This window comes from Hypanus sabinus, chromosome 10, assembly GCF_030144855.1.
Source record: "Hypanus sabinus isolate sHypSab1 chromosome 10, sHypSab1.hap1, whole genome shotgun sequence".
Taxonomy (NCBI): domain Eukaryota; kingdom Metazoa; phylum Chordata; class Chondrichthyes; order Myliobatiformes; family Dasyatidae; genus Hypanus; species Hypanus sabinus.
The window spans coordinates 115,062,848-115,085,086 of NC_082715.1; the positions used below are offsets into that span (position 1 = coordinate 115,062,848).

General features: G+C 43.7%; 2 protein-coding genes across 3 annotated transcripts in view; one reads left to right on the plus strand and one right to left on the minus strand.

Annotated features, from left to right (window-relative positions):
• Window positions 1-9,225, plus strand: part of acbd3 (acyl-Coenzyme A binding domain containing 3) — a 75,289-nt gene extending 66,064 nt beyond the window's left edge. The window contains exon 8 of the mRNA XM_059982720.1: window positions 641-9,225. Within this exon, the coding sequence (XP_059838703.1) occupies window positions 641-852 (212 nt within the window). The 3' untranslated portion in view covers window positions 853-9,225. The remainder of the gene's footprint in view (window positions 1-640) is intronic.
• On the minus strand, window positions 8,645-21,418 carry LOC132401010 (histone H3.3A). Of its 2 annotated transcripts, none has more exons than XM_059982723.1 (4): window positions 21,260-21,418; window positions 12,425-12,580; window positions 10,856-11,009; window positions 8,645-9,516 (listed from the first exon to the last, which is right to left on the minus strand). In XM_059982723.1, exons 2-4 carry the CDS (start codon window positions 12,550-12,552, stop codon window positions 9,388-9,390), a joined length of 411 nt encoding a protein of 136 aa, XP_059838706.1. In that variant the 5' UTR covers window positions 12,553-12,580; window positions 21,260-21,418; the 3' UTR covers window positions 8,645-9,387. The 2 variants fall into 2 exon arrangements, with proteins under 2 accessions (XP_059838706.1, XP_059838707.1); XM_059982724.1 differs by having other exon boundaries at window positions 12,425-12,573; window positions 21,260-21,415.
• Between the last annotated feature and the right edge of the window lie 821 nt (window positions 21,419-22,239).

Genomic DNA, 22,239 nt, shown 5'->3' on the forward strand with positions numbered 1-22,239 from the left:
ATACAGAGTCACCAAATTGACCTTTACTAAACCTTAATTCCCTCAAAATTAGCTTTGTTCCAGATTAGGTCCCTAATCTATGGACCTGACATTCTTCTCCCATCAGTACTGTAAAACCAATAGAATTATTGTCACTGGAGCCAAAGTGCTCCCTAAACTGCCTCTTCAATTATTTGCCCTACCGCATTCCCTCCGAGGAGGTCCAGTAATGCTCATTGCTGAGCAGGTCCCTTTATATATAGATTCAGAAACTTTCCTTGTACATTTCACAAATGCTACCCCATCCAGTGCCTTAACATTTTGGGTGGCCCAGCCAGTACTGGGGAAATTCATATTTCCCACTAATACAGCACTATTACTACAGCTAAGAGCAACTTCTCTACACAACTGCTCAAGTTCTGAGTGACTATTTAGGGGTCTACAATACAGCCCCACTAGAGTGATACCCCCCTTCTTGTTTCTGTTCTACCCACATGGTCTCAGAGATGACTCTTGAGGGATTGTTCACTAAATTCTGCTGTTACTTACCCCCAATCAAAAAGACTACACTCCCTTATCACTTGCCTGTACCTCTGTCATGCGTGTAGCATCTGTATCCTGGAATAAGTGTCCTGAAAATCACTTGCATTTTTTTTTCCAGGGAGCCCCAGTGAAACAGAAAAGGCCAAGAAGGGGGCCAACAAAGTTCAGGTAGATGAGGTGGTGCCTGTCTACCGACGAGATTGCCACGAAGAAGTCTATGCTGGATCCCATCAGTACCCGGGCCGAGGTGTCTATCTTCTGAAATTTGACAACTCCTACTCATTGTGGAGGTCAAAAACGGTTTACTACAGAGTATATTATACCAGATAAAACCAAGCTTCAATATGCTTGGCATCTGCTTTTGTTCTTGCTTTCTTTTGTAAACTTTAATTTGCACATTGTGCATTGAAATAATTATCAAAATCATTCGATATAATAATAAATTGGGTGAAGGATCTGCTATTGCAGTAATGAGAATCACTGCCAGGAATTGGTTTCAATAGATATATTTAGTGTCATTATTACACCAGGTTAATGCTTTTGGTTAATGATAAAATGATAAATTGGTTTGTTATTGTCACATGTACCGAGGACAGTGAGAAACTTGTCTTGAATACGATTCACACATAAATTTATTGTAACAGTGCATCAAGGTAGTACAAAGTAAAACAATAACCAAGTGCAGAATAAAGTGTTACAGTTACAGAGAAAGTGCAGTTCAAGGCCATAACAAGGTAAATTGTGAGGTCAAGTGCATCCTATTGTACTAGGGAGCCATTCAGAAGTCTCTTAACAGCAGAGTAGAAGTTACTTCTGAGCTTGGTGATACATGATTCAAGCTTTTGTATCTTCTGCCTGATTTGGAGATGAGAAGAGAGGATGTTCAGAGTGGATGGGGTCTTTGATTATGCCGGCTACTTTACTGAAACGATGAGAAGGAATGTCTGTGTTTTATTATGAGGTGTGGTTTATGCACCCCCTGCCTGTAGGCTGTGGAGCCTGGGATGTCCTCTTAGAACCTGGATGTAGTGAGTGGGGCTGGGGAGGAGTTTAAGAAAGAAATTCTTGGAGATCTGTATGTTGCTGAGATACCTGAATGAGGAACCTTGTACATACTGTACATCGCCCCCTCCAGCTTTTCCTGTTTCAAATTTTTTGTCAAACTCTTGTATTTAAAATTTCCATCTGTTTTTGCTGTTTAAAAGGAGCTACTTGCTGGTAGATCTGTGTCAGGTATTTCTCTGGCAATTGTTAAACCACATGTCCCACAGGCTAGACGTCTGAGATTAGGGTGAATGCGGAGGGAAGTTAGAAGGATGAAGGTGAGTGATTGTTTTGTTCATTAGGAGCATCCTGCAATCAGAACAAAATTCAGTTGATGGTTTGCTGGAGTAGCTTGATCCAGTTATTCAATGCTTGGGGCCTGTCCACCTAAATTCAAATTCACTTGATGGAATCCCATTGGTTGTCAGCAACTGTGCAGTTTATTTTCTATCTGTTCAACCTTTTCCATCAGAATAGCACATACCTATTTCCCCTGGTATGTTTCTGGTACTTGTGTATTCTGGCAGCAAGTATCTCCTTTACACAGCGCCGTTTCCTTCAGTGGCAACACTGATGTCTTTTGAATCAAAATTCAAGCTTGAAGAAAGCCTCAAAGCTTGTGTGGCATTTGCTTGAGTTCTTCAACTTGTATCTCATTCTAGAGAACAGCCAGCCACTGGAAGTAGGGGCAAGCATTGGCAGGTGGAACACTTGCAGACTGTCACCTGTTTTGCTGTTTTTCACCTTGTTACAGACAACACCCCTATCCAAATTATTCCCCATGGGACAGATTAATGTTCAACTGTACAAATCAAGTTAACTCTGAGATGGATACTCTAGAATTATGGATGTTGCATTTCCACTCTCCGGGGGTACTTGTTCTCAGCATCTGTGAGGCTGTCTTTTCTTATGAGTATCTCTGACAGAGGTAAAACCGGCAGATTTTGTGTTCCTGAATGCCCTCGTGTGATCCCAGCTGTAGAATAATGTGGGTGTAATTGCAATTGGACTCGTCTATGATCACCTTCCCAGTGCGGCATGTACTGCCACATTGTATGAGCTGACTAGAAAGTCAAAAATATATTCACTTGTATGGCATGAAAATCTAGAGATAAAGATGTGTTTTAGGTCAATTTGGACACCTTAATGTGGTAGCCAAGTTCAGCTCAGGGAAATGGGGCTGGCTAGAGATTTCAGGAAAATTAATGTTGGCCTTGACCTAAACCCATCATGATAGAGTAAATCCCAATCAAATCACTGTAGACAGTAAACGGCTTCTCCAGCCAGGGATGCCTCTTGAAATTTTAGAAGCTCACACTTTAAACTTTCCTCAACATTTTTTGCCTATCAATAAGGCAGTGAAGATAGCAAGCCAGAGAGAAACAGAATGATTGTGGGCGGTGCAGAAAATGGATCTCATTTGGAAAAGACCAGGAAAGTGGTTGGTTCTGTATGTTCCTCCAATGACCTTGATATCACCTTGGGATATGGTGTCCTGGAATATTATGCAACGGAAGAAGTTCATGTCCTGATAAATGTGTCAGTCTGGAGGAAAGGTTGTTTCATTTAAGATGCCTGTCGGGTGGATTGCCATTTTGACAGTGGAACATCTCTATTTGAATAGGCACGGTGGAGAGTCGAGGTCTGAGCTTTTCATCCCCACTCTCAATCCTGGATATTCCCCATTGAACTTTTGTAACTTTGCTAGCAAGACTGTTACAGTGGGTCAACAACTGTCACCATGGATGGGGCCAGCTATAAGGTGAACAGTACATCATTTAGACTGGGTGGAACTCCATTTTCGACTAAAGTGTACCAAATTGCCTCTTAGATGAGGCAGTGAATACTGGGAGCCACCCATCCAATTACAGGCTCATCCCAAATTAGTATCTGCATAAGGAGAATGACAAATATGGGGATTGAAGTACTGAGCAGCTTGATCCCCCTACCTCTATGAACTGGGCTCCCCATAGGCAGTAACCAAGTGGCATGAAGACAGCTCCATTACCCAAGTCAAGAAAGCCACAACTTAGTTAGTCTCAGAGGTTAACACTTAAAACCTTTCTTCTCCCCTCTTTATTTTTAAAGCAATATATTTTTGTGACTGTACAGGTTGAATGGTGATTTCTAATTATGTATATTTAAAGTATATGTTTATAATGTAGAGGGATCTTTCATGGGCTTGTTGGTCTGGAATCAAGATATTCAGCTGCTAACCTGGCCTGTCCCTTTTGTGTTGGTCTCTCCCTGTGAGCAGCGAAGAAGGAACAAAACTGCAAAATGTGTAATATTAGTGAATTGCTCTGGACTTTGGGTCAGCAATGCCCAGCCCAATGCTTTTCTTCAAATATTAAAAAAATAAGTTTTGCATAAATAACAGAAGTGTGACGTACTTGCACTAAGTACAGATTTATTTCTCCCTTATAATTTAATGCTTTTTCTCATACTGACATGCCTGGATTTGCAGCTGTTTTGTCACCAAAGACCCTTCATTCACGTCATTAACTTAAGATCTCCTTCACAAATGATGCTTTCATTTCCAGTAGTGTGGTCACCTGGTATGCCCAAACAACATGGCTGTGATCTGTACAGTTCTGAGAGCGGAGTTTATTCTACAGGTGGTGATTCTGTGTGTTTTTTTTTGTTTTCTCTCTCATTCTCTTTTATAAATAATTTTTAACCCTTGTTTTGTACATAATAATTTTCTCTGTCCCCTTTCCTTTTTGTGTGTACGTACAGCTATTTTCTTAATTAGACAGCTCTACCTGTTTTATATGGTTTTCATTATTCCAGTTTTCAGAGAAATGGAAATATAATGGGGCTCTTACTTTGCAGAGATTGTTACTGGAAATGTGGTCTGATTTCCCAGGATATTAAACATGGGAAGGTTTTATTGCAGTGAGTTTTTAAAACAAAATGACCAGTGCAATTTCAGAAACTGTTTCTTTCAATAATATATTTAATCTCAATTAAAATGTGTATCAGCAGTCTTTATTTTCCCTCCCTTTTTTGTGAGATTTGCATTAGTTTGAAGTTTTAAGTAAATTATTAAATGCATATGTCAATACACCTATCTTCCTTCTGGATTAACAGAATCAGGGCAACACTGATAGCTGTGTAAAGCTTAACAGACTTTTTTTCCATCTATATTTGTGCTCTTTGGACCTGATACTTGAGAATATAGATATTTGGCATCTATTTTCTTGATAACCTTCTGTCAGTGCGGTGAGGGTATTCGACAGTGGCATAGTGTACTATAATCAAGTAACTTGCTAGGTAGATCCTTTTAGAGGCCAGATTAGGATGGACAGCAAAGTTGCACATATTCAGTTAAGCAGACAGGCTTCCTTCATTAATTTTAAGTTCTCTGTTTGCTAAATATATAAGTAACCAGTGGTTATGTACTATGGAGACATAATAGACTGCAAATTTTGTTATCTGGAACAACACACAAACCAATGGAGGAACTTTAGTATTAATGTTGGGGAAATTGTCAGTTGACATTTCAGGTCAAGCCCCTTTGTGCATTTACCTCTAGATGCTGCCCGATTAAGAGTACCTCTAGTGTTTTGTGTTATCTATTTTTCCGTTCTTTGCAGCACACATTGCTTTTTGTTCTGGGCTTGTATGTGTGGATGGAAAAGGTTGCATTTATTGGCCTCTGCTGATTGTCCTCAGAGGTGATGTTAACACACCATCTTGCACTGGATTTTAGTTTTAAAATACTTTCTTTATTCATGATGTGGAGGTCAGTGTCAAGGCTAGCATTGTTACTTATCCATAATTAGCCCCCAAGATGATGGTGAATGGTCAGGAAAAGTGGTAAAGGTGACTCCTTGTAGTTGTTGGGTGGGAGTCTCAGGATTTGGATGCAGCAACAGTAAAGGAGTAGGCTTTGGGAGGTGATGTCTGTGCAGCCTTGTCAGTTAACAGCAGTGTATTTTGTAGATGGCACACATGCTGATAGCATCTCCCAAACCATTGACCCTTACCACTGGAGAGGACACAAGAAGCACGGCAAGGCCACTAATTGCAGGTTCTCCATATTGACTTGTATGTATGTGGCTGTTTTATTGTCATGGCTGTATCTAAGTGCAGAAGTTTGCACAGTGTCAGTGCTGTCAACTGCTTTGCCCCTCCAATGCTGCTTTAGAGACTGCTCCTTGCAAGCATGAGGGGCACAGTGAAACAGCTGAAGGAGTTTGAGCCAAAGACACTGCTCTGAGGAGCACCTGCGATAATGTCCTGGCACTGGTTGACTGTAATCCAATCATTGTCTCCCTTTGTGTGCGACAGGACCCCTTTAAGTGTCATCCCATTAATACCTATTGACTTCAATTTTACCGGGATTCCCTGATGTTCTACTTAGTCAAATGCTTGTAATATGATAAAGCACATAATCTAAATGGTAAGTGATTGCAGATATTTGAAATGCAGAGATCTTGGATACTCTTGTTCATCTTCTCCCAGGCTAGCATCTCCAATATTAATCATGGGAAGAGGCTCAAACAGGGAAAAAGATTGAAGAATGTAGTCAAAAACTACTTTATGAAATGTAACATCTTCACTGATTCTGTAAATCTCTGGCCCCTGATTCAAAGTGGTGTAAGGAGCAGTTGAGATGGTTGTTGAGAACCTTGAGGCATGCATTTTGCACACACACAAACCCCATGTAAGCAGTTAATGATCTTATTAAATGATGGAGAAGGCTTGAGAGGATGTGATGAAGCCTGAAAGCCAAATTGTCGTGGTTCAAATTCCAATAGGGTAACAATGACTGGTGATTGTGTAGTTAGATAAGGGATTGATTTGCTGATTTATCTATTGTAAAGAGGGCATACCTGATTGATTGTCCCCGCTTATCCTCTTGATACCAAGTAGCTGAATCATAAACAGAAGAGATTCTGCAGCTGCTGAAAATTGAGAGCAGCACAAAATGTTGGAGGAACTCTTGCAAGTCAGGCAGCGTCTATAGAAATAAACAATTGATGTTTCAGGCCAAGACTCATTAGACAGCAAAGGAAGGGGGATGACCCCAGAATAAGGTTTAGGGATGGGGAAGGAGTATAAGCTAGGTTGTGGGTGGAGGAGGTGGTGGATGAAGTAAGAAGCAGAGGCGATGGGTGAAAAAGGTAAAGGGCTGAAGCAGAAAGAAACTCTTAGGAGAGTGGACCATGGGAAAAAAAGGAGGGGCACCAGGGGAGGGGAGGGAGTTATAGGCACGTGAGAAGAGGGAGGCCAGAGTAGGGAATCGAAGGGGGGAGGAACAATTACCAGAAGTTGGAGAAATTGTTGCTCATTCCATCAGGTTGGAGGCTACCCAGACGGAGTATAAGGTATTGCTCCTCTAACCCGAGTGGCTTCATCGTATCAGTAAAAGAAACCATGGACCAACTTATTGGAATGTAGATCGGACAAAACGGTTGGCCGCCAGGAAATCCTGCTTTTTGCAGATGGAGCAAAGGTGCTTGACAAAGCAGCCCCCCATTCCATGTTGCCTCTCACCAATGGAGGCCACATCAGGAGCACTGCATGCAGTAACGTGCAGGTGAAGTGTTACCTCACTCGGAAGGACTGGCACTTGTTTAACTTGCCAGGGGTAAGTACCAGGAGGGATAGTTGGAGAGATGAAAGGACAAGGGGATGACTAAGGGTGCAATCCCTGTGTGAGGTGGAGAGTATGGGCTAAGTTAAGTGGCTGGATACCAGCTTTGGTGAGGGTAGGGAAGTCTCAAGAGGAAGCCAAGATGCCCAACGATAGTTGCAGGTGCTTGTTTTGTATTCATAGCTTGATTCCCATCATTTGTCAAGGATGTTCTTGGCATCTGCTTCCAAATGCAGAATTTAAACTGATCTTTGAGTTGTGCAATCATATTGTTTACTGTTCTGCATACGTGAACATAAGGTGGTCTGATGAGTCATTGCAGTATGCAGAGACCTTTTGGCCCAATGACTTAGTCTCAATTTCCTGTGTTCAACTCTATTCTAAGCCCCCACCTCCTCCAAGTGCATCTTAAGTACCCATTCTATATACGTCACTCTCTGCATGGATAAAAGTTGCCTCAGGTCCCTTTTTAAATTTTCCCCTCTTGCTCTAATCCTATGCTTCCCTAGTTTTGGATCCCTTACTCCAAGGAAAAGACCTGATATCCACCTTATCTTTGCCTCATAATTTTCTTCATTCTTGTACACTCCAAGGAATAAGGTCTGGCAATCTGCCCTAAACTCAGGCCCTGTGGTTCTGGCAGTGTCCTCATAAATCTTTTCTGCACTCTTTCCAGTTTAACATCTTTTCTACGACACAGTATTGAACTGCAAGCACGAAAACACTGACCCAAATGATTTTTCCATGGCTGCTCCTACCAGTGCAGTTGTGGACAAATGAATGCTTGCGATGCGTAAGGAGAGTGGGTAGATCATTGGAGGTGTGTGGAGCAACTTGATTTTGCAGAAAGTGTTGGGTGCCTGGATAAGCTGCCAAGGGTGGTAGTGGAGGCAAATATGATAGAGGCACTTAAGAGGTTCTTAGTTTATGAATGTACAAAGAATGAAGGGATATGGACTTGTGCAGGAAGAGAGACTAGTTGAATTACCTTGGCACAACATCATGGGGTGAAGGAGCTGGTCCTGTGGTGTGTTGTTCCATGACTGGTGACACAGATATAGATGCCACAGGGTCTATGGTGATGGGCATCAAACTGTCAGTTTGGAGTCATACATTCACTTGACCAAAGGTGAAAGATTTCTTGCTTTTGCATTAACAAATGTTTTTATTGTACCAGTCTATTTTATTGTACCATTTCATAAAGCTACCAGATAATGAGATCTGCTTCAATTTCTGAAGCCCTACTGTTCCACTCAAAAACAGCTTTGCTTGTTCTCTGCTCATCCTTCTTGTTTTACGGGCCTTCAGAACATATGTAAGGTCATGCAGGAAACTAGTAATTTATTTTCTTTACTGTGAAGTTGGTCACTAATATCTGGGATTCTTAGTAAGGAACCACGTTGGGTTGCTAAGATACTGAAGGATGTCACACTGTTCATCAACTGTACTGGTTTTATACAGATATGCTACACACTCTTTCAAATACTTTAATAGGAAAACCTTACCAGAAACAGAAAAGTACACACAAATATTTAAAAACAGTTACTAAATACACCAAAAACATTTCTTATAAAAAGTAAAGCAAACAATGGGATCTACTTTATGAAAAATATTAAATTTTATATTTCAGATCTGATAAGAAATTTGTTTGTCCTATATATAAAAAAAATGCTGGCGCTGTTCAAAAGTCATTTTAAAGTATTTTCAAAGCTGCACTGCTGGAAACTGGGAAGGGGAGAAAAAAATCAAATTTATAAATCCACTTTAATTTCATCCTTCCAGAGAAATAAAAAAAATCATGTACGCTGAAAACTAAGAATGTCCACCAGGTGCTTATGAGATTCTAGCACCTGCTCCCCAGCGCGTTTAAAGTCTCTAGAATTACAGTATCCCACCCCACTGATTAATGCTCTAATGTTCAGCACACTCTTCTCCCCATGGCTCAACCTCTCTCTTCCCCTATTTATCCTGCACACATCTCCACCATCCTTCACCCCCAGATTCCACACTCTACCCCCCACCCTAACCTCCCTTCCCCTGAAAGAATAAAATAAGCAGCCACCGACTACTACCAGACAGGAAGATTATACCAATTTAAGTTACACTTTCAAGATATTTTGGGGTGGTTGAAAGTTATAATTGTTTTAAACCAGGGAAAGTTAAATGGCAGCTCTCTCCTCATTCACTTCCCCCCCACCCCAACAACAAACAGGCGTTTAAGCACGCTCCCCGCGGATGCGGCGAGCAAGCTGTATATCCTTTGGCATGATTGTCACACGCTTGGCATGTATAGCGCAGAGGTTGGTGTCTTCAAACAGTCCCACCAGATAAGCTTCACTTGCTTCCTAGAAGGGAAGAAGGAATCGTTTAGTACATATTCATCGAAACCACTAAATAGTCTTGTAATTGTCGGAAGCAGGAGCCAAGAATTTTATCTACCACTGACAAAATACTAATCCGTAACACCTAAATCTCTCAGTGAGTGGGTTCCATTGGCCCACACTGTCTGCCCTTCCAATGAGCAATTAACTCTCCATTTCTCCTTACTTGAGAGCAGTTTTTTCCTTACTGCTATCAGACTCTGAACTGATCACTTCTTTCACACTTCCTTCCTGGTGGTGCCGTCATGTTCTCAAACCCTTAACTCTGTATCTCTCAGTTCTGTTACTTTAGCATTTCTTTTTTTCACTATTAAAGTTACCATTGTTCATGCTCATCATTTGCACATTACCATGTTCATGTGCAAGGAACCGCTACACCCTGCTGTAAAAGAAACTGCTTGACAAGCAAAGGACAGCTAAACTGGATGAGAGCAGAAACACCACCACCTTATGAAACCAAATGATTCAGGACCTCTAGTGGCCACGGCAATACGGAGAACTCAATGTGGTTTGTCAATGTGATATGTTCTCGGTTATAACCTTGGTCAGAAGATAGCTCTTTTGACGTACAACTTTCCTTCACTACTGCCCTGGAGGAGCCCTCACATCTGATACACTGCCTCTGGCATTCTAAGGAAGGACAACCCAGACTTGCATGTCTGGACTGAGGCTTGAACTCACAACCTCGGTGTCAAACAAGAGGGCCCTTACTGGCCTTTGGATGGGAATAGTGTCAGACATACCATGTTTAAATACAAACCATCTTGACATACTTGCCTTTCTTAACCATGACCGTAAAACCTTAAGATAAAGGAGCAGATTAAGGCCAATCATGACTAAAATTTTATATCCCACAACCCCATTTTCCCACTTTCTCCCTATAACCTTTAATTCCCTTACCAAACAAGGTCTAGCAATCTCTGCCTTAAATACACCTAATGACTTGGCCTCCACATCCCTGTGTTCCATCAAATCCCACAGCTACACCTTCTGTCTGATGAATTCCTTCCAATCTCATTTTAAAGGATGTCCCTTTATTCTGAGGCTGTAGGTAGTAACCTTGGCTCACCCATTACCCAAACCATCTTCACTATATTCTCTCTCTCTCCAGGTAGGTTACTGTGAGATTGCTCCCACCCCCAATGCCCACCCTGAACTCCATTGAGTACAGAGCCAGAGACATCAACCTCCTCTGGACCCTCTCCAGGGCCAGCACATCCCTCCTTAGATACAAAGCCCAAGATTGCTCGCAATACTAAAAATGTGTGCTGACCAATGCTTTATACAGTCTCCGCAAACATACCTGTAAAGCACCAATGGCTGCACTTTGGAAGCGCAAGTCAGTCTTGAAGTCCTGAGCAATTTCACGAACAAGACGCTGGAATGGAAGTTTGCGAATCAGAAGTTCAGTTGACTTTTGATAACGTCTGATCTCTCGGAGAGCCACGGTACCTGGGCTGAGAGAGAAGATTAAAGAGATGCATGAATTTCTGCAAGTCAATATCACACTTATTTCTGTACTCAAGTATCATGCAACTTTTTGGCAAAAACTATTGAAGGAATTCAGTTACGAGCTCAATTATGAATTGATGGTAGATGGGCATAGTGCAGTGGCACAGCTAGGAAAGTACTACCTCATGGCTCCAATAACCCTGTTTCAATCCTGACCTCCAGCGCTGCCTACAGAGCTTGCAAGTTCCGTCTGACGTCGTGAGTTCTCCCAGTCCCCACACTCCTGTTCAAATTGGTGCACTAGAACATATAAATTTTTTTAAATGTTGAGGGAAAAGATATTTAGACTGTGGGCTAATACTGGCAAATGGGACTACCTTGGGCCAAAACTTGGTGCAGAATATAGAACAGTACAACATAGGAAAAGACTCTTTTGGCCGACAATGTCTGTGTCAAACCAAGATACCAAACTAATCTTACCTGCCTGCACCTGATCCATATCCTTAGATTCTCTGCCTGTCCAAATGCCTCTGAAATGTCACTATCCTGTCTTTTCCCTTGGCAGTATGTTCCAGGTACCTACTACTCTTAAAAATCCTTCCCCTCTCCCCTGAAGTTATGCCCTCTATTATTATTGACAGTTCTGCTTGGGATGGGAGAGAAAGGCTCTATTCTATCTATTGCCTCTCACTTTTATACATTTCCATTGGTTTGCCCATTTAGCCTCCACTGCTGCAGAGTTTGCCCAATCTCTCCTCATAGCTGATAACCCTCTAATCAGGCAGCATTTTGGTGAACCTCTTCTGCACACACCTGGGCTAGTTTCTCTGCTGTGGAACTCTGACTCAATACAAATCCTATAATGAAAAAATAGCTGGCACAAAAATATTGGAAATTTTACAGTACTTTCTACCCCCCTGCAGTTTAGATCTTAAAACCCAACCATGCTCTTCTCAGAACAAGATCCAGCAAGCAATACTATGCTTGTTAATATAAGCTTAATGCAGCTGGGGAAGCTTTCAGTCTCACCTGTCCCCATCTACTTCAGGTAGTTCAGCAACTCAAAGCACATTGCAATGAAGTCTGCTGGAAATGATAGTCGTAGAGTAATATGACTGAGTATCGCTTAAGCAGAAACAGGAGTAGATGATCTGACCCTCAAGGATAGAGGTATGGAGACATAGTAAGTGGGACCAACTTAGATGGGGATTTTGTTTGGCATAGACAAGTTGGCCAAAGGGCCTGTTTTCATGCTATGACTGTGATGTTTCCTCCCTTCTGTCAGATACTTGTTCTTTGCCATTTGTACAATGCCGATGTTATTCTCTAGACACTGGGCAGGAAATGTTTTGATCACCCACTAAATAGTGAGCTCTCTCAAGCTCGGACACGATAATCGGACCCCAGGTTGTCCACTAACCGGTAGCGGTGAGGTTTCTTCACACCACCAGTGGATGGGGCACTTTTTCGTGCTGCTTTGGTTGCCAGCTGCTTCCTTGGAGCTTTACCACCAGTGGATTTGCGGGCAGTTTGCTTGGTACGAGCCATCTTCTGTCCTTGCTGTCAATCCTAGCAACTGAAGCACAAACAGAAATGAGTGAGACATTAGACAGCAGAGAGCACTGCAGGACTGGCACAAGGCAGCAGTGATGTGAGCTCGAGGGCAACAGGGCTGATCCAACGTCTGCACTATCTTGTCCACATAGATCTCTCCCAAAATGTAACATTCCTGACAAGGCTGGACTTGACTGCCCTTTCCCCAAACCAGTAGTCACAAATCCAGGCAATTTAAGTACTTGGCACTCAACCATCATCAAGACAAGAAACTTCAGATGCAGGAATAACAGTACAGCACAAGAATAGGCCCTTCAATCCACGATCATGTGCCAAACTAATCTAATCCATTCTACCCACATAATGGCCATTCCCTCCTGTCTCTGCATATTCATGTGCCTAATTAAAATAAACATCCCTATTGTATTTGCCTCCACCATTGCCCCTGGCAGTACATTCCACCCAACAGCCTCTGTATAACTCTGAATCGAGAGCAAAAGAGGAGCTACCTGTTTGGTTACGGGGAGCAGCGAGAGAGGGTCTCTCCTGCAGAGAGATGGGGGATCTTCTTCAAAGTGGGCACACATTGAAGGGACTTTGCAGTGGAGTAATCAAATTGAGACAACTACTGACACTGGGGTAGGGAGCAACAAAATAGAGCTACTGGAGGGTCAGGCAGCTTGAATTGACAGTAGTAGGCCTCAACCAAATAAATTCACAGTCCCTATCTCTCCATTAGCACTCTGGTAGCCATCAAACTTTGTCTACAATAGTGTATAATAATTTATGGCAGAATATTCACCATTAGCTGACGTAAGCCACAGTTAGATGAAGAAAGATTAGAGTGCCACCAATACTCCAAGCAATTGCCAACTGTTTTACCTGCAAGCTGAGATGGGTATTGTTGTTAGCATGGATGAGTTAGGCTAAAATTTCCATGCTGTAGGGATAAGCAGCAACGAAGTACCCAGCCGAGTGGGTGGGTCATTCCCTACCGGATCTTCCCCCTAACCAGGACACTTCGCATCAACGTTTTAATCCGTTCCCTTGACAACAGAGCCACAGGTGAAACTGATCTCCACTGATCCTCTTTCCACACACGTTGGAGGCAACAATCAGGGAGAAACATACTGCGGAGCTGAGGAATTGGAGGTTTCTTCCAAAGGGCACCAATGGGCTCCAGGCTCTGGAGAGCTAGAGAGGGTACAGAAAAGATGATCAACTGTTATACACAAAGATTGAATGCGCTGAGAGTGAAGGAGAATGAGAGGTGGCCTTCTGGAGGTTTGTGGAGGGAGTAGGTTTAAGGCCAGAGAGAGAAGATTTAAAGGGGACGGACCCAGATGGTGTGCCTGTGTAGGATGAGCTGCCAGAGGAAGTGGTAGAGGACACAGTAACAACATTTTAAAGACACTTGGACAGGTACAATAAATGGAAAAGTTGAAAGGACACTTGAAAGATTTAGGGATACGGGCTAATGTAGCCAAATGGGATTAGCTCAGATGGGTAAATCCGTCAACATGGACAAGTTGGGCCAAAAGGCCTGCTTCCATGCTGCTTAGCTCATTCATCCACTGATGGGACAAGTTCAGTTCAAATCCATAAATGACTTCCCCAATTGGTTTTGATCCAAATTACTTGGCCTTCAGCCATCAAACACTGATCATGTGGTATGCTCAGAGCTAGTATGGCGGATTGGTAGGTTTCCTGGGTTACTAGATGCTAATCCTTAATAACACATGCTTTTAATTCATTTTTAAAAATGTTACACAATAATACAGTATCCAGATCAGTGAACCTACGAATAGGAGAACCCAGCAAGTTTACAAAGCGTCCTCTTGCATGCCAAAGCTTCAGGATACCCAATCAGAGAGCGGGTTATCTGAGTTTTACTACAGCTCGACTCAGTAATTGATTACCTCTCTCTCCACCATGACAGAAGTGAAGCTACTTGCATCTTTACAGCCATTACACAAACAGGCTGCTGTGATGAAGACGGGGTGGGGGGGGGGGGTAGAATTCCTCAACTAGGAGCATCCATCTATTTCTTGCTGCTCCCCACACTGCGTTGGAAGTAGTACAAGCACAGGAACAGTCCACCACATCTACCGAATTAAACTAATCCCTTCCACTTACACAATGTCCCTATCTTTATATTTCCAGCAGATTCACAGAAGCATAGAAAACATATAGCACAATACAGGCCCTTCAGCCCACAAAGTTGTGCTAAACATGTCCCTAACTTAGATATTACGAGGCTTACCTATAGCCCTCTATTTTTCTAAGCTCCACGTACGTATCCAAGTCTCTTAAAAGACCCTATCGTATCCGCCTCTACCATTGCCAGCAGCCCATTCCACAAACTCACCACTCTCTGAGTAAAAAACTTACCCCTGACACCTCCTCTGTACCCAGTCCCCAGCACCTTAAACTTGTGTCCTCTTGTAGCAGCCATTTCAGCCCCGGGAAAAAGCCTCTCATCATCTTGTACACCTCTCTCATCCTCCATTGCTCCAAGGAGAAAAGGCCAAGTTCATTCAACCTGTTCTCATAAGGCATTCATGTCCCTATTGGATTTGCCTTCACTACCACTCCTGGAAGCACATTCCAGGCACCCACCGTGTAAAAAAAAACTAACCTTGCTCTGCACATCTCCACTGAACTTACCCACCTCACAACTTAAATACATGTTCTCTACTCTTAAGACATTTCAACCCTAGCAACGCAGGGAAGCAAGAGTTTGCTGAGGGACAGAGGGGCACTGGGTGACGCAGTTTACAGAGATGATGAAAGACTGTTGGGTGATGGGGGTGACCATCACAGAGTGTTCCTGAGTGACAGGTGACACACAGGCTACAGGGACATGATGGACGGTGTTGGGTGACAGAAGTGACACTGATAGGAAGGGAGGGAAGGAACTGAAAAATGAAAGTACTTTAAAATGAGGATGTAAACCAGGAGACAAGACCTGCGAGCCTGGATCTCTCCCTCCTGACCAAAAGCACTCTGTACAACTATTCCACTGTGATCTGCACCAGGGTTCATTACTGGGTTACCAGCTGTCCTTTTCAGCTGGTACAGCCATCGTCTCATAGCACCGGAGACATGTTCAATTCTGACCTTGGGTGCAGGTCCCCGTGACCGTGTGGGTTTCTCACGAGTGCCCAGTTTCCCTCCCACATCTCAATCAGCAGGTAGGTTAACTGACTGTCATAATTGTTTGTGTGCAGACAAGTGGTTTCTTGCGAGGGGTGGGGAGAGAGCTGATGGGAATGTGGAAAGAATAGGATTGTTCTGAGCTAGCATTGACTTGATGGGGCCAATCCCCTCCTCCTATATCATCAGAAAGCATTTCCTCTCATTTCTCAGCATTCGATTTCATCTCATCTATCTACCACCTTTAACGTTTTCAAACATTCACCCAAGAGCTGTCTGAACAACTCAGCTCCCCAATTAATGGAAAAGGTGACCAAAGGCACAAGCTGTCAGGGACGTCCAGGTCTTGCGGTCTATCACCTGATGCCTGACATATAAATACAGAATCCAAGTGGCAACAGGAACAAATCAGTCCCAGTGCAAACTTAGTCACTGACCAAGAAGTAGAGTAGAGTTTCCCTGGCACAGTGTCAACATCATCTCCCTCAATGTCAGCAAAACAAAGGGACTGATTCTGACTTCAGGAAGAAGGGCAGAGTACGTGCCTCCGGATGTATCCGTGGTGCTGAGGTACAGAGCTTCATGTTCCTAGGTGCAAACATCAGCAGCAGCCTGTCCTCACCCAACCACATTGACGCCAGGGCCAAAGAAGTGCATCAGTGCCTCTACTTCCTCAGAAGACAGGAAATTTGCACGTCTCTGTTGACTCTCATGAGGCCCTCTGTTGGTCAGGGCTGAACAGTGACACTGCTTCCGATGTGATGCACAAGCCAGGGTAGTACCATCTGGAGAACAAGCTGTTAGCTATGCAGCAGGCTCCCCTCTCCACACACATCATCAATCCAAAGAATAGAGAGGCCGATTTGTGTGTGGAAGGTCATGTTTGACAAATCTTATTGAATTTTTTTGAAGAGGTTACTAGGAAAGTTGATGAGGGTAAAGCAGTGGATGTTATCTATATGGACTTCAGTAAAGCCTTTGACAAGGTTCCGCATGGAAGGTTAGTTAGGAAGGTTCAATCATTAGGTATTAATACTGAAGTAGTAAAATGGATTCAACAGTGGCTGGATGGGAGATGCCAGACAGTAGTGGTGGATGACTGTTTGTCAGGTTGGAGGCCGGTGACTAGTGGTGTGCCTCAGGGATCTGTACTAGTCCAATGTTGTTTGTCATATACATTAATGATCTAGAGGATGGGGTGGTAAATTGGATTAGTAAGTATGCAGATGATACTAAGATAGGTGGCATTGTGGATAATGAAGTAGGTTTTCAAAGCTTGCCGAGAGATTTAGGACAGAAGAGTGGGCTGAAAGATGGCAGATGGAGTTTAATGCTGATAAGTGTGAGGTGTGACATTTTGGTAGGACTAATCAAAACAGGACACACATCGTAAATGGTAGGGCATTGAGGAATGCAGTAGACCAGAGTGATCTAGGAATAATGGTGCATAGTTCCCTGAAGGTGGAATCTCATGTGGATAGGGTGGTGAAGAAAGGTGAGGCCAAATTTGTATTGTGTACAGTTCTGGTCACCAAATTATAGGAAAGATGTCAACAAAATAGAGAGAGTACAGAGGAGATTTTCTAGAATGTTACCTGGGTTTCTGCACCTGCTACAGAGAAAAGTTGAACAAGTCAGGTTTTTATTCTCTGGAGCATAGAAGGTTGAGGGGGTACTTGATAGAGGTACTTAAAATTATGAGGGGCATAGATAGAGTTGACATGGATAGGCTTTTTCCATTGAGAGTAGGGGAGACTCAAGCAAGAGGGCATGAGTTGAGAGTTAAGGGGCAAAAGTTTAAGGGTAACATGGGGGGAATTTCTTTACTCAGAAAGTGGTAGCTGTGTGGAACGAGCTTCTGGTAGAAGTGGTAGAGGCAGGTTTGGTATTGTCATTTAAAGTAAAATTGGATAGGTACATGGACAGGAAAGGAATGGAGGGTTGTGGGCTGAGTGCAGGTTGGTGCGACTAGGTGAGAGTAAGCGTTCGACATGGACTAGAAGGGCCGAGATGGCCTGTTTCTATGCTGTAATTGTTATATGGTTATGTGATACAGGGACATCGCAAGAGCTGCCAGTCAACGCAGGGCTGCTTTGGGACTCCAGCTCCTGAATTTTTGGGGGTTTACTCCCATGACTGGGTATATCTGCAAGGTAGCGTAGGTATGAGATCAGAGTTCTCCTTCTCCTGGGTGAGCTGCCGACCGTGGCTGACGTCCCAACTGCCCAAAGCAACTGATTTTACAGTGCCAGTAACCTGCCATTGCCCCTTCTGTCAGTAGAAACAATTCTGCCAGGCTTAGTACTAAGCTACATGTGAAGGGCAAGAGCTGGACTTGGTTGTCAGAGGCCACTGGAGACGCACACCATTGGGAGCATTTAATAGGTGGTGGGAGTTTACTCCCGTTACCCCGGGAATGACAACCTTAAGGAACCCTCACCGATTACCGTAGATGCACCACAGAAAGCATCCTAACGAGACATATCACGGCCTGGTATGGCAACCGGTCTGCCGAGAACAGAAGAAACTGCACATCACAGAAACCAGCCTCCCCTCCGTGGTCCCTGTCTTTCACTCCCTGCTGCCTCGGTAAAGCAACCAGCAGAATCAAAGACCCCTCCCACCACGGGCAGTCTTTCTTCTCCCCTCTCTGAATGGGCAGAAGATACAAAAATCCTGAAAGGACAGCTTTTATTCCACTGTTATAACTACCGAACAGTCCACCAGTATGATAAAATGAACTCCACCTACAATCTGGCATCGCACCTCGTTGTCTACCTGTAGCACACTTTCTCCGAATCTGTAATAATTCAGCATTGTTATTGCTTTTCTGAAAGGATAGCATGCAAAACAAAGTTTTTCACTGTACCTGAGACATTAATAAGCCAATAATTAGGAGGGACTCAGTCGTGCTAACCAGATTAGCCATCTAAGCCAGCCCCATTTGCTTGTAACTTATTCTTTGTATGAGTTTCCCAATGCACTTTCAATTAGATCTTTTTGATGTCAGATAAATCTCCCAATAATTTTGACAAGTTACAGCTGGAACTGGGACTGTGAGTTGCAGTGGAGAGTGTGAAGTATTAACCCTGAACGACTGGAGAGCACCAATTAGCAACAGCAACAAAAACTGCAGGCGGGAGGGGAGAGCATGAAAATAATGGATAAACTACAATGCTCAATTCACAAGCCTACACAGTTTAGCTTGGTCACACCACATGCAGAACGCTGCTGGAACTGGCCTCTTGCCAATCCCTCCTGATACAATTACATTTTGTATTGGTTTCATCATCCTCCAGTGTACCAAGATTAAGTGAAAAGCCTTTGTTTGCATGATCAATCCAGACACATGTACACTGAAGTAGAGAAAAAGAAACAAAGTAATCCAGTTACAGAGAAAGTGCAGTGGAGGTAAGCGAAGTTCAAGGGTGCTGACTAGACAGAATGAACAATCAAGACTGTACGAGAAGTCCATGTCAGAGTCCCAGGACAGACGCTGTCCTTGTTCCTGGTGGTAAGAACTCTCAGAGCTTTTGTCTTCGCTCGACAGGAGGAAGAAGCATGACCAGGGTGGGACAACAGAACATCATCTGTCCTTTGTCTTCCACAGATGTTCCTCCAACCAGCATATGCAGTCTCTGATATCAACAAAGGTTGACTCCTCCTGCCTCCTCCCCTGAATGAGATGCCATCCACGGCCAAATAGGCAATGGTAATGGTAAGTGTGTAAGTTGGCAGGTGTTGTCTCTAGGTATGTGGGCCAGGCCATTTCAAGAGGCCAGTCTGGCATATAGGGCATCACCCTCAGCTCAATACAAAGTTACCCAAGGGTGGTCTTCTCCCCCCCCCACCCATCCCTCCAGTGGTGACCACCACAGAATCTCGACAATCTTCACTTGACAGAATCTTCCCCTCCCCCTCCACTCAACAGTTGACACGTCAGCAAATTCACCATTGACAACAGGAAGGCAAGTAGTCAACACTACCAGCACAATGTATGAGATCCGATGTTATGGCAGAATTCCAATAATCCACTATTGGACAATCCAGAATTCCTGGTGGTTTACAATCAGGGAACATGTGCCATCGTCTCCCCAGGCTCAGCTCATGCACCCAGCACCCTTTAAACTTGTGTGGTTCACTGGGCAGTTATACCGCAGTGTAATCTTAACCTGCACAGTAGGTTGTGGATAAACATCCAATAATCTGAGAGATCTTCCAGTCTCAAAATCCCACGTGTGCTGGATTACCGGAGTTTTACTGCTGGGAGCATGTTGAAGAGGTCACAGTTTTAGAACTGAATCAGGTGACAACAGGTTAATGCAGAAATTAAGGTTCAAATATAAACTCTACCTGAGTGAGAAATTCTCTGATATTTTGAGAAAGTTTTCCCAATTTCTGTTTATTGGGTGAAAGACATCTCCATTAAGCCAAGAAGGCATTGAACCAACATAGTACATTTTGGGGAACGGCGCTGAACCAACTAAAATTTCGCCTCCCTGTTTAGAACTATTTACTATTTTTGTCCTTGAAACTTTTGGCAATTTTTCCAGTCCAACTCCCACGCAATCCGTTGCTGTTATTTGCAAATGAAAACACGGGCTAACACTGTCGGTTATCGATAGGTGCAGGAAGTGGAGGGGGCTGCCTGCATCGAATGTGAACTGCATTTTTTTTTTACCAATCATTGAAATAAATACGAAAAGAAACAACACCAAGTACAAGTAAATGTAACATTTTCTCGGCCTGGTGTGGAGATGAGTGCTCTGGGGAGCGAATAGCTTGTTTAAGCCGACACAGGCAGCCCAGTTTGAAACAGAAACTGATCCAACTCCCGCCTTATAATTTACATTCTTCAATAGTCTGGCAGATTGTTATAAAATGTAAAACGGATTAATTTAAACATTTTGTTCACTCATCCACCAAAAACAAACTTAAAAAGAACACCGTTGTGTTGAACGAGAACGCTGAGCTCCTGTTTAGCATAGAGGACACCCGTGGTTAAAATGGGCGATGCAACAAAGGAGAGAGAGAGCAAGCAAAGATGGTGAAGGTGACGAGGAAAACAAAGCGAAATTAAATATTCCTCTTTCGCCTCTCTGCTTTGCAACTAATTCTAAAAGTAAGCCGATATACCCTCAAGCAACACGTTTTCAACACCAATTACGGAAGTCCTTGTAAATTGACGAAACGAAATCGAAACACTTTTTGGGGTTGGAGTTGTAAACAATAATAAAAGAAAAGAGAAATAAACTAACAATAACATTAAGGGCGATTTAAATAGGGCGCAGAGCACAGAGAGGGGCTGCTACGTAGAGAGAAAGAAGGGAGAAGTGAGAAGAGACTGGAACGTTGAGCGAGGAACGCGCGGATTTTGTTACAATGTTGCTGGCACAAAATGGATACCTTAAAGTTTGTTAAAGCAGCGTTAGTCCTCACAAAGAGCTGGTACAACGTAAATACGAGGAAACTGAGGAGTAAGACCGCACTGACATGCCTGTGAAAGTTGTCGTCTGACGAATTAATACAACACACTGATACTCACCTAGTCTTCTTGCAGCCGCTCTTGGTTCCCCTCCGTCCGAAGCTCTTTTCGAGCAGGAATTCCTCTTTAGAGCAGATATTCCTCTGGCTGGAAACACAATTGAAGAAAATGGCTGACGAGGGCTTCCCAGAAGCTCCTGCGCCCGACCCTGCCTCCTCTCTCTGTGCACACACCCACCGATCGCGGTCCGAGCCCCGTGTGCCAGGGGACCGGGCCGGGCCGCCCCCTTCTCCCGCCGGGCCGTTCTGGCATTTCGCTGTTGATGGCTTCTGAAAAAGCTCCGTTTCATTTCACCTCTCCCCGCCATCGCCGAGGACTGTTCCGTGTTTTAACGGGCACAGGAAGCTCGTTAAACGACTCTGAAAGGGCTTCTGTACTGTCTGTCACAACTGAGGAGTCCTCCTGAGAGATCCCATAGCACTATTTCACGACGCCGTCCCCTCTCTGCGGTCCTGAGGTCAACATCTATCTCTAATACTGGAAATAAAAGAGATTATGGATAATTATTAGAATGTTTGTGTTATGTTTCCATGTGTAGATCGGCTGCCACATTTCCTGCATTCGTTTAAGATAGGACTCCAATGGTGCAGCACAGAAACGGGCCATTCGGCCCGTCTTATCAGTGCTGCTTGCTTGCCAATCTGCACTCATCCCTAATCTTCTTTGTTTAGTACAGAGCCGTGGACAGCAGCTCACCAAGTCTTCCTCCAGGTTATCACAGGGCATAACCCACCCCATCTTCTCCCTCTCCCAGGGAATGAGGTCTTCGGAGGTAACTTACAGCAGCCAGTTCAACACCACTCTAGCTGGGATGTGGGAGGAAGCTAGAGCACTCAGCGAGAACGTGCAGACTCCACACAGACAGCACCGAAAGTCAGGGTTGATTCTGGGTCGCCAGAGCCATGAGACAGCAGTTTCATCAGCCCCACCGCTGTTTAGTTCTGGACTTTCGTTAAATCTAATCGGAAAGTTCTCTCATG